Source organism: Agelaius tricolor, unplaced genomic scaffold (assembly GCF_023055355.1).
Source record: "Agelaius tricolor isolate 1412-34295 unplaced genomic scaffold, bAgeTri1.0.p SCAF_16, whole genome shotgun sequence".
NCBI lineage: Eukaryota > Metazoa > Chordata > Aves > Passeriformes > Icteridae > Agelaius > Agelaius tricolor.
The window spans coordinates 16,307,406-16,319,667 of NW_027269276.1; the positions used below are offsets into that span (position 1 = coordinate 16,307,406).

General features: G+C 45.4%; 1 protein-coding gene across 2 annotated transcripts in view; it reads left to right on the forward strand.

The window, feature by feature from the left end:
* PSTPIP1 (proline-serine-threonine phosphatase interacting protein 1) overlaps window positions 1-12,262 on the forward strand; it is a 57,069-nt gene extending 44,807 nt beyond the window's left edge. For both annotated transcript variants that reach the window (XM_071441783.1, XM_071441784.1), the window contains exons 11-16: window positions 1,820-1,918; window positions 2,418-2,514; window positions 5,781-5,856; window positions 7,358-7,428; window positions 8,652-8,749; window positions 10,279-12,262. In XM_071441783.1, coding sequence (XP_071297884.1) covers window positions 1,820-1,918; window positions 2,418-2,514; window positions 5,781-5,856; window positions 7,358-7,428; window positions 8,652-8,749; window positions 10,279-10,410 — 573 coding nt within the window. In that variant the 3' untranslated portion in view covers window positions 10,411-12,262. The remainder of the gene's footprint in view (window positions 1-1,819; window positions 1,919-2,417; window positions 2,515-5,780; window positions 5,857-7,357; window positions 7,429-8,651; window positions 8,750-10,278) is intronic.

Here is a 12,262-nt window from a genome sequence, read left to right on the forward strand (position 1 = left end):
GTAATCCTTCAAGTACATTTGCCCATCTGCTAAAGTTTGCTATATTTACTTGTTGCAGGCTTTATTTCCACATAAAATAAAATGCCAGGAGGATACATTTCCAGTTCTCTGCTTCCTCTTAAATATTCTCTATCTGAGAGGACTGAAAAGCCCCACAACTGGCACAGACATTTCCACAGATATTATGCCAAGCCTTAGTCTTCCAAAGATGCATATTTTCTCTCTTCTTAAAAAGCCAACAAACCAGTGAAGCATTCCACAACCTCACACTCTTTTTTGTCCCATATAGCTAAATCCTGGCCAGCCCACAGAGCTTGTGACCACTGCTTAATCCAAACAGCCACTCATAAAGCAAGGGCATCTTCAGTGCCTTCTTTTAAAAGTGCTTGTAGAGAGAAGAACTGATACTCTTTGGGGTTTTTTTAAACTAGCAATTAGTACAAAAAGCAGCTTAAAATCCTACACTTGTGGCTGCATAGTGGGGAATCTGGAAGTGCTGGGCTTGCTTGGGTCTGTAACTGAGTGCTGGACAACCACAGCCTGAAAGTGCTGCCAGGCAAGTGGCAGCTCTGGGGTGGCCTTTGTCACAGGGGCTGTGCCACGTTGTCCTGGAATGCCCTGGTTCTCCAGCAGCACCAGGGATGTGTCAAACACAGCACCCAGCTGTGCTTTTCTGGCTTTTCTGTGCTTTTCTGGGTGCTGACAAGGGCTTGAAAGGCCAGAGTCACTACAGTTCCTCCTTGGATTAACTGCATTTCCTGACAGGACACCATTTATCTGGAAAATTCCCTGTTGGCTCTGGTGCTGTTTCAGCAGCCTCGAGGGCCACAGGCTTTCTGTTCAGAATGAGCATCCAAATACTCATCCTCCACCTTGCAGGCTCTCTTTAAAACCTTTACTCTCAGAAACCAGACCCCACAGCAGCTTGCTCCCTTGACAGATTCCTTTTTCTGGGTTTCTTTAGTTGGTAAGTCATTAGATGGCAGGAAGCATACCCAACTGAGTGTTCTGCTGAATGCTGTATACATTTGTGGTGTTCTGGACATAATTACTAGCAAATAGAGATGGAGACAGATGGCTGGAAGCATCTGAGATTTTCACACCTCATAGAAAACCAAAACTTTGTTCTACTTTTAACAGTATAACGTAGAGATCAGGGTGATTTGGTTTTTTTCAAGTTTTTAAAGAAAGAGCTTATCTGCCTCTTCCCCCAAATCGGTTCACACTTCTTTCTCTGCCCCCTTCCTTCTCCCTAAGCAGTGCAGCAACATGAGGAAGCCAGACAGATGAAGGAAGGGAATAACTCTGAAGACAGAAAATTGCCTTCTCTTTACCACAAAAGTAACCTTTGATATGCAGAGTCAACTCCAGAGAGCCCCAAGTACTTTCAAAAGAGAAAAGTTTACAGCAGCATTTTAGATGGCAGAGGTGGATAGTTTTGAGTTTTGCCTCTACTTCTAACAAAAATACAATCCTTTCATGCCAGTACTCTACTGCTCTGTTAAACATCCAGATTCCAGTGTGATGGGCAGACAGGACCCTGACTCTGAAATCCTCAACAGCAGAGGTACCAGTCAAATCCAGATCTGGACTCCTCTCCCTTGCTTTGTTTTTGTCTCTAAAATAGAACTTGAATTTGGTGCAACCAATTAGAACAAATTTTTGAGCATGAACAGGAGATGTAGTTTCTCCACTAAGTGAAAAAACATCCTTTACCATGGTGCCCTCAGCACAGGTTTGCATCCCCAGCCCTGTCCCAGCCTGCAGAACCAAGAACTCAGTACCACAAAGCTCCATCACGTTTCCTGTTTGCTTTTAGGTCTTCCAGCTGCAGGAGTGCGACCGCATCACGATCCTGCGCAACTCGCTGTGGGTGCACTGCAACCAGCTGTCCCTGCAGTGTGTGAAGGATGACGAGGTACAGCCTGCCCTGCCCTGCAGGGAAATGTCTCCCTCCTGCTCTCCCAGATGCCATCCAGATGCATGTCTGCATGCAGGCAGGCTGTGGCACTTGGTGGCACTCCTGGGTGTGCTGGGAAATGCTCCCTGCTCCCAAAACACTGCTCAGTGTACCTGGGCTCTGACTCAATTTCAAAAAAGGCATCCAGTCATGGCTTCAAAAGTGGAAGATGTAAAGAATACACTAGATTTGACTTTGAATGGCTGTTTCCTGCTATTAATTTCTTTATTGAAGAGTTCTGGACTGCCTTTGTCCTGCTCTCTTTAAATACCATCCAGAGCACAAATAGGTGTGTTTACAAGAATATTGGTACAGGGGGCAGGCTGAAGAGCAGCCAGGTCAGACATCTACCGAGTATAAAGTGTTTCTTAAGGGGACAATTACTACAATAGTGGTGTTTATTAATTCAATGTGAAATGTTAAAAGTTAAATTGAACTCTTGGATTCTGTTTTGTAGATGTATGAAGATGTTCGGGTCAGCTTGGAGAACTGTGTTGTAGAGTCAGACATAGACTACTTCATTAAGACAAAAATGACAGGAACACAACCTCCAGGTAATTATTCCTACTGCTCTTGTCAGATGGCTTGTGCAGTACACGTCCTTTGGAGGTGAAACCAGCTGGAGGAATTCCTGCTCCAACTTTTCATTCCCACCTGCCATAGCTCACTTCCCCCACACTGTGCTGCCATCGCTGCCTGAGTGATGCTCTAAGTGGGATAGCAAAATGATCCAGATTAAAAATAACCCTCCAAGGAAGAAAAAACTTGTTTTGGCTTTGGAGCCAGGCTCATTTCACAGTACAGCTGAATTGACACTGCTAAGGAGGTGGCAAATTGCCTTGCAGAAATGGCAACTTCAACTTCCTGCAGTGTGACAAGACAGAGCCACCTCACCAGTAACTGCACCCCAGTGTCCCCTTGGCAGAGGTGCTGCCTCCTCATTTACAGCACAGAGAAGTTTTCTATTCTGTTCCACATGCCCAATGGGGAATAACAAATCTTCTGCTCTCTGGAAGTTTGCATAAGCCAAGACTTTGGCTGGGAGAAATTCTGAATGAAATTGGCTTTGTCCCAGCACAGGGAACTGCTGTCAGGCTCACAGGCCCTGGCCATTCAAGCCAAAGCTGCTTTTTCCTTGACTTCAGTGCTCAAAACCTCTGGTCTGAAATGGAGGTTGACCCAGCATGAGGCAAGAGCAGGTGGAGAATGAAAACCTGCTGCTCCAGGGTAGGAGTTCTCCAAACACCCTGCAGGAAAGGAGTTATCTGATGTGTCACATGGCCAGACATAAACCACACCTGTACTTCAACAGACAACACAAGAGAGTTACATAAAACCCTTCATGCTAGGAGTTGTACAGGTACAAAATCAGGGCCTGATCCCTGGGGATAATTATCTCCTACAAGAACAAGTTCCACCCCTTTGATTTCACTGCAGAGCTCAAAGCTGGCAGGAATTGCACCCCAGGCTCTTCTTCAGCAGAGCTGGGTGCTGCCACTAACTCAGCACTGAGCTATCTGAGGCCTGCTTTTCACTCAGCCTTTTTGCCATTACTCTTACGGTGGCTAAAAATTGGGATTTTGGGAATTTTTTTAAACTAGTATATTGATATTGGTGCACTGGATGCCATTTTGCTGCTATAGTTTATTCTTCTTCACATAGGGGATTTAAATTTTTGCTGCTATAGTTTATTCTTCTTCACATAGGGGATTTAAATTAAAATTTAAAAGGAGAATTTATCCAGGAAAAATTACATTTTCAGTGATGGAAAGGAGAACTGTGCCTTGCAACAGTGTAAAACCACTTCTGTATACTAAGAAATGTGTAATTCTTAGCAGGTGTTTCTTGGTTTAGGTTTTTGGGGATTTTTTCTATTTAAGATTTGTCATTCTCCAGTCACCTAGGAAATTTCTACAAAAAGCTCTTGGCCATGTCAGAGTCATTTCTAGTAAGAAGTAGGTGGAAAAAACCCTTGAGAGCTTTATGAAAGGCAAAGAAAAACCTGACTTGGTTTTTTGTTGTTTATTTTTGTCACCTTCTAGAAAATTACAGAAAATGTTCTGGAAGCAATATCCTAATTTCTCCACAGCTCTGGCTAATGAGTGTGCACTGTAGCACGTGGTGAGCTGTTGATCTGTGCTATTATTTGCAAAAGGCAGGAGGAAACCCAGGTGTCATTTTGCATTGTGTGGCAGCAGACCTTCATCCTGACCAAACCTTCCTGATGGTCTTGCTCCCTTCCTTTCCTACCCAGTCTTACAATGCCCTCTAGACTGGAAACTGCACCAAAGTGACAATGCAGAAGGGCAACAGGAGACCCTTAAATTGGTCAGAAAACTCCCTAATTACTGTGAGTTTTATTTGTAGGGATTCTTCACACTCTCTAGCTCTGGGTGCCTGCTCTGCTCAGTATCCTGGCTGACACAGTGTGAGAATGTCAACAGGACCTTTAGCCCCAGTCTAATGTCTTTGTTAAGGTGCTGCTATCAGGGCTGAGATAAAACACTATCACAGGCTTCACTCGTGTTTGCTTGGCTCTCACTGGCGCAGGCTGTGTGGCCACCAGCTGTGAGACTGCACTGGGAGCTCTGAGCTGACAAATAAATCCATCTGTAACTATTTCATCTGTAAAGTTACACTTGGAAATGGTCTGAATTTCACCCTTAACGACACCATAGGGGAGAGCGAAGGAACTGCAATCTAAATGTGTTTGAGAGAACAAAACCCAAATATCTCTGGGTAAACAGCAAATAAGCTCTCAGGAGGCGGATGGGGGAGGTATGAAAGGTGGGGAAACACACAAGCAAACACCAGGAAATTGCTCGTTATTGCTGCAGGCAATAACACTCAGAAACATCCCCAGCTCTGGCAAAAATTCCTGACTGAGGAAAGAAGAAACAAAATGCGCTGCAGCAAATTCTGTCATGAACACGGTTTAGGGCACTCAGTGACCATACTCTGCCCCCTTAAATCCTGAGCTTTGAGGCCACAGAAGAAACAGCCATAGAGGAAACTGCCTTCCTCATTAGGGCAGTCACAGCTCCTGGAATGGGCCTTGGGTGCCTGGCCACCAGGGCCATGGCTGTTCACTGCCACTGGAATGGCTTCTGTCCAGCCCCCAGGCTCCCCTGAGCTAATCCAGCCTCATTCCAGGTGTGACAGACAACTGCTCACTTTGAAAATTTAAAGAGGTTTATTAAACCTTAACAAAAAGACAACAAAGGACTACATTAGGAAAAAGCTGCAGTGCTGGGAACTGCCCCTCATGCATACCATGCAGCCAGCTCATCTTCAAGATGGGTGCTCAGTCTTTTATACCCTTGGGGGTGGCATCAGCCAGCCCTGGCCCTTCCCAAAGTCTGTCTGTCAGCTCTTCTGTGCCATTTATCAGTGGAGACTGCTTTGTAACTGGGTTGGAGGTCAGATGTTGCCATGCCCACCCCCTAAGCACCCCCAGGCTTTTCCATTGCCACCTGCCCCATGCAAGGGACACCTGTGCAGCCTTCCTTTATCTGTGCTAGACAGCCCTGGCTGTCTGATGGCAACAATACAGGGGGGAAAGGGAACTATGGGGAGAACAGAGGACATCTAAACTACAATAACATAACTATACATCACTAAAGCTTCTCCTAATATTCACACAATAGTTAGCCCTTAATTGCAAGAGCCAATCATCTCATTATCCATCTATAACCCAGGTGAGGGCAGGCAGGTGCTGCCCTGAGTTTGCTCCAGCAGCCCCAGGGCACATTGTGGCAGGGAGCAAACAGAGTTTTCTCAGTGGTTCCTGTTTGAATACTGTTTTTCTTGCTCTGTGCAGATGCCATAGGCTACGAGAGCTACTACAGCCGGGAGCGCAGCTGCAGCCCCAGCCCGGCCTGTGGCATGATCAAGAGGTGAGGCCAGAGGTCCCTTCCCACAGCAGCAGCCCTGCCCGGGCACTGAACACCACTGGGAAGCCATTGCTTCCCCCAGAGTAGCAAGAGGCAGCAGTGAGTGTGACTTGAGACAAGAAGTGAAGGTACTGAAATGCAGTGGGAGTGATCTTGGCGTCCCTCCAGTGGGAGGAGGGACAGGGGATGAGTTCATCCCACAATTACTGGGCCAGCAGGGGGGAGCAGCCAGAGTTTCCTCTTTGCTACTGAGTCAGGGCACAGGGCAACAAAACCAGTTTGTTCCAGGGAGGGTGAAGGTGAATGTGGCTGGGAGCAGAGGCTGGAAGAGCTTTCCTTTGGGGCCATTCCTCCATGCTTACAGCACCACTCAGCTGAGCAGAACAAAGAGCTGCTCTGTCAGGATCCAAGGGGGAAAACACAGGATGGAAAAACTGTGATGATCAGGGAGGCAATTTTCCTCATTCTGATCCCTTTCCTCTGGTAAATGTTAGAACATGGATGCAGTCATAACAGCAGAAGAGCATGGTGCCTCTATTGGTTTAAATATTTTATACTAAAATGGCAAATTCACAGTGGGGAGGGCATCACAGTTAAAGCAGAAGAGATTTAAAATTTAACAAGCCCTATGACATGGCAAGGACAAGGAGCAGGCAGTGATCTCCCATTTGGAATGTGGTCCAGGCTTGCCAGGGAGCTGCTCAGGGTTGTACACAGGGCTTTGTTTTTCAGTTGGAAACTGGATCTTCTCTAATAATGAATTCAGTGCTGCATCCTGTGCAGTTACATAAGACAATTGTCCTGCCATTCAGAGCACAACTGTGAGCAGCATGGGCAAGGAGCCTGGAGAGACTCAGCCTGAGTCTTTCAGGAACTCTTGAGAGAGGAAATCCATTTTCCAGAAAAACTGAATGTTCACTAGCTGAAAAATCAGACCCTTTAAATATGCCTTAAGCATGCAATGCTATTTCTATCTCTGCTTGAGAATCCTAACCCATTTTCTCACTTTGCTTAGTCCTCAGTACCCAGCTGTGATATAGGAAATAACTAGGGATAGATTAAAATAAAAATTCACTTAAACTCACAGCTTTTAGAAAGGCTTGTTACACAAGCTCTGTATTTTAAATTGTATCAGGGTCTTCCTCAAACACAAAGAGATGTTAATCTCTTATAAGCAACTGACAATTTTCATCATTTTAACATTGTGGAATAATTGGAGTTTCACACCATGAGCCTTTGGCTCTACAAAAAAATATTATCTGCTGCATTTCATGCACAATTTAGTGAAGGCTGATGGTTCAATAGTCTGCTGCATTTTTAAAAACACATTTTTAAAGGAAGATAAATATATCTATAGCATAAAGGAAAATAGAAGGCCATGGGAAGAGATGACATCTACTCTGTGAAGCAGATGGAGGGAAGGCTGAGTCAGAGCTGAGATGAAGGAATGCTCATACCCAGGCCTGTTCACTCATTTTGGTTTTGGCTTCTCTTGGTTCTGCAGATTCTCTGGACTACTGCATGGGAGCAGCAAAAACAACACAGAAACTGCCACTCCTTCAGCCCCTCCTCTGGGTATGCTCTGCAGGAAATCAGTTTACCAGATGTGTTTGTTTTAGATTGTGTTGCTAAACCAGGCTTTGACATGGAGCAGAAGTCTACAGCAGATATTCACATGTTGGCAGGCAAGAGTAGTCTGGAAATTAATTTTGCTTGGATGTGTATTAACAAATTTCCCAGTTTAAAGTGCCAAATAATCCACAGAGTCTTCAAAACTTCCATCTAGGCAGGAAGTTGAATGTACAGGCAGGGGGAACCTGTACATTCAGAGCAGCAGTCTGACATAGCTATTAGTTTTCTCCTTGTGTACCATAACTACCACTAAAAAGCCCCACAGAATACATACAATTTTTAACACACCAGGCACATGGCTTATGAATACAAATATCCATCTCACCTCACAGTTACACTGCTGTCTTGTAATCCTTATAACTAGGAATTTATCAGATGATATTTAAAACACAGTATTTTGACTATGTAAAAGGGAACAGTTTATGAGATTTTTATTGATTTGATATTAAACAAAAGCATTTTAACTGTAGTTCTTACCAAAAGAAAAAGTTGTTTTCAAACAGCTTTAAAATCAACTGCCTCTGCCAGCCCTGCCTGCTTGGGCACCCAGAAGCACAGCCCAGACTCTCTCTTGGTGCTCAGCAGGGGAAGCCCCCAGACAGATGCTGGGAAGAAATGAGAAGTTTCCCTAATTACAACAAGCTGAATTAAAACAAAACATCTGCAAAAAAAAAGTGATGTCCGTGACAAATAGCTACGTGAGAACTGTAAAAACCCCCTGGAAAATGCCTGGTGACCCACTGGCTCAGTATTTTCCATTTTTCTCAAGGGGAAAAAGAAAGTCTTATGTGAGCCAGGGAACTGCTAGAATTTTATACCCCCAGTAGCAACTTGTTAAACCATTTTAATCAGTGTTTCCCTCCTTGGATGACTTGGATTGTGTTTTACCAGGGGAAACCTTTTCCCAACCTGAGGCTGAAGCTAGTTTCTGACCTCCCACAAAGTTCAATGGGTGTATTGTCATCCCATCAATGGGGGACAGTTTTTGTGCAAGATTTACCTACAGCTCACAGCAGCTTTTCTATATGTGTGCATCTCCAGGCAGGGAGAGAACAGAAAGCCTTGTATTTGTGAAGTCTTGCATATGATCCCATGCTTTTGTAAGCAACTGAACTCTTTGTTTCTGTGTTGGGTATTTCTTTCTTATTCCCCCCCCTCCCTTGCAGAGAGAACAGAAGGAGTTTATGCATCCATCTTTGTAAATGAAAAAGCTGAGATCACATCATCACAGGACTACAGAGTGCTTTATGACTACACAGCCCAGGTAAAAAAGGCCTCAAAATAAACACTTCAGAGAGTCACATGTAAAATAAGTGATGCTGATTGAAACATCCTGGAAGTGTAAATTCTGTGAAGGAGATATTGCTGTCATCTTACAGCCAGGGACATGGTCTGTCCTGCTCCAGTTTAGCACACTGGTCCTCCATGCTGGAGAGGGCAGAATCCCATAAGGGATATTCCTTCCTGTACTTCCATGTTGCAAGCTGCAGAATCACAGTGGATGTGGTTCATCTGCCAGCTTAAAGAGAACAATCTACATCCTGAACTGGGATATTGAACTCTCCCTGACTCCAGTCCTAACTAGGCAGAATACCATTAGTAAAAGGTTGTGAATGGACTGGTTATAAATATTTGTTAATTCAGATGGACTCCAGAACCTGGACTCCAGCCCCTCCTGTTGTACATGTCAGTTTAAAGGTTCCTTTTATTGGCTTTAGATCAGCAGAAGAAACAGCATCCAGGATGTTTCATGTCTCAGTGCAGAAAGCCTCACACCAAGGGACCTACCACCAATATTGAAGAAATGTGATAGTGACAAAATAAATGCCAGATAAATTATGAAAACAGAGAAAAAGCTCAGAAGGAGCACTTTCCCTTAGGTACAGCAGTATTCCAACACCTTTTATTAGATGTTGGGTTGTTTGGGGTTTTTTTGCTTAATTTTAAACTTTCTTCTATTATTTACATGAAATTTCATGCAAGCATAGTTGAAAGCACCTCAACTGCTAATGGCAGTTCCCCTAAGGAGACTACTGGATCACCTCATTTCTCCAGGAGTCCCTTAAAACTGTGCCACACAGGGATATTCCCTGCTGAGAAAAGAGCCTGTTACTGCCTTTAGTATATTGTACACTGAGGCCTCTCATTTTTTGAGTCCATTCTTACCGACTCAGGTGCATTAAATTCAGTTTTAGCTGACACCTCAAACATCTCTGGAAGCCTCCCTTATGCTGTTTTCTATTTTCTACACTGTAGGCAGCAAAGTGGTTTCCTATGGAAAATAGGACAGCACCACTGAACACTGATGGCTGACTGGGAGCTCAGGGAGAGCTTATTTGCAACTACTGCATTTGTCTGGGGATGAAAGTCACTGCTGTCCAAGAGTCACTGTCCCCCACTGGTCACTGCTGTCCCCTACTAAAAGAACTGACAGACCTATTTCAGGCAGGGATTAGCAGAGGCACTGTTACCCCCCTTAGGAATTAAGCTGTGCTCTATTTAGCAACACCTGCAGACTATGCAGGTCATGGTGAGCTGCTTTAGGAGAGTGGTGTTTAACCCTTTCTGGACTTCCCCGGTGATAAAACCATCGGGTTGTGCAGGAGGAGGGACCCTGGAGGCTGGGGAAATCTGAGCATCTTAAAGAAAAAGCCAAAATGCTCAATCCCTCACTGTGTGGTGTTTCAGAACCAGCACTGTTGATGAAGAGCAGGATTTAAAAAACCCCACCAGACACTTCTTGGCCCCCCTGTGCTGTCAGGCTGTCCCATTTGTCTCCCTGTCTCCTTTCAGAACACGGATGAGCTGGACATCAGTGAGGGGGACACCGTGGTTGTGATCGCGGAGAACGACGACGGCTGGTGGACAGCAGAAAGGAACGGCCAGAGGGGCTTCGTGCCAGGCTCCTACCTTGAAAAGCTTTGATGAAAAGGAGCCCCAGTCCTCAGACTTTACAAATATTCTATTACTGAAAACAATCAGCACACAAGGTCTGCTTCAGGACCTTCAAGAGCATCCCAATAATAATGTTTTCTACAACCACCAGTCAGGAAATAACCAACTGACCATGCTTTTCTCTCCCTTGCTCCTGCTTCATGCCATTATTCTCCTGGCCTACACTATCTGAAAAACCTCCTGAGAGATTAGGACTTGCATGTTTTGGCACAGTCACTCAGCACACTGTGCTGCCAGCAGTGTTTCAAAGCTTGGTGATCCTGGGAGGAAAATCCCACCCAGATCTCAGCTGTGCAAAGGGAAAGATCACAGAAGCAAGTGCAGTTTCTGCAGGCTGAAGAACTGTCCCCAGCCAGCCTGGGAGCCACCCTTATGGTCATGACAGCCACATTCTCTGCCATGGATCCCTTTCTCCCCATGCACAGGCCATGCTGGCATTTTTGACAGAGGATGGTTTATCAGTCACGGATGAAAATACAAAAAACAGCAAATGCACCCAGAGAGGAGCACCTGAAGGACCAGGACACATCCCTTGTAGGAAAACTTGATGCACTCCCCATCACAACCATCTCCTAACACAATGGAATTCATGCTAGCCATGGGCTCTGCTTTGCTCTGCATTCTGGGACAGATGATGGGCCCAAGGCTTGCTTTTTCCTTGGCTGGAAGGTTTCCCTAACACCTCTCTGGGATTATGAAGTTTAAAAATCCAACAACACAAACAGCAGCTAAGCCAAGCCTCCAGCAGTGCTGCACTGCCCTGATTCCTCTCCTGTGAGCCCCAGAGAATTGCCAATCACCTCCCCTGCAATGTCAGCAGGGCAGCCTCCCCTCCCTTCCACTGCTCAGCCCCTCCTGCCCAGGCTGCTCTGGCTCCCTGGGCTGCCTCAGCCTCTGCACCTCTGTGATTGCTGCCACAGGGACACCCTGGGCCTTTCCAGCCACCTCTAATGTGCTCATTCTGCAACAAAACCTCTTCAGAGGTGTTGCACTGTGCAGGTTCACTGTATTTCACAGATTTCAGCTCTATCAGTCTTTCTAGTTTAATATTTAAGAATGTTTCCAACTGTTACTGTACTGTACAAGGGATTGGTGGATAGTTTCTGCCATTCTTCCCTTTTCAGTATTTCAAGATAGTTTAAAAAATTTTAAACCTGGTGATTTAATTTGAATCAGAGCAAACTATTTCTGGGGTCAGAATGACCATTTGCCAAGGTTTCAGGCCTTAAAACTGACAATGAAAATTAATCCTATTGCTACTTGAAAGGCATGGAGGAGAGAGGGACTGTTAGCTCAGACACACAGAAAGGACAAGAGAAATCAGGACAAAAGGAAAAGGTGTAATGGTCAATGCAATCTTTTCTGAAATGAAACACAGTGAAGGTCAGAGGTACATGCAGTATCTTATTTGAATTCTGCCTTCAAGGATGGAACAGAAGTTCCAGGCCCTTTCCCTGTGGCTGCCTGCAGTGCTTTGCACAGGCCCTTGTCCTTCTCCCCAGTTCCCCCAGCACATCCACAGCAGGGCTGGAGGGCCCTGAGCCCCTGGCACCAGCCCAGGCTCAGGGGCTGGGATGGCACTGAAGGCAGCAGAGTGAGAGCAGCAGCACTGCCCAGGCAGAAGGGGAAGGAGAGGCCTCTGTGACACACCTCAGGTGACACAAAGGAGAGCACTCGTGCAGGCTGCCCAACAACCACAGCATCCCTTCTTAGCTACAGCAGGAGAGGAAACCAAAAGCACAAGAGATTTCATGTATTCACTTCTTGAACACTCAATCTTCCACAAAGAATACTGTAATGAGCCAATAAATAAATAAATTTA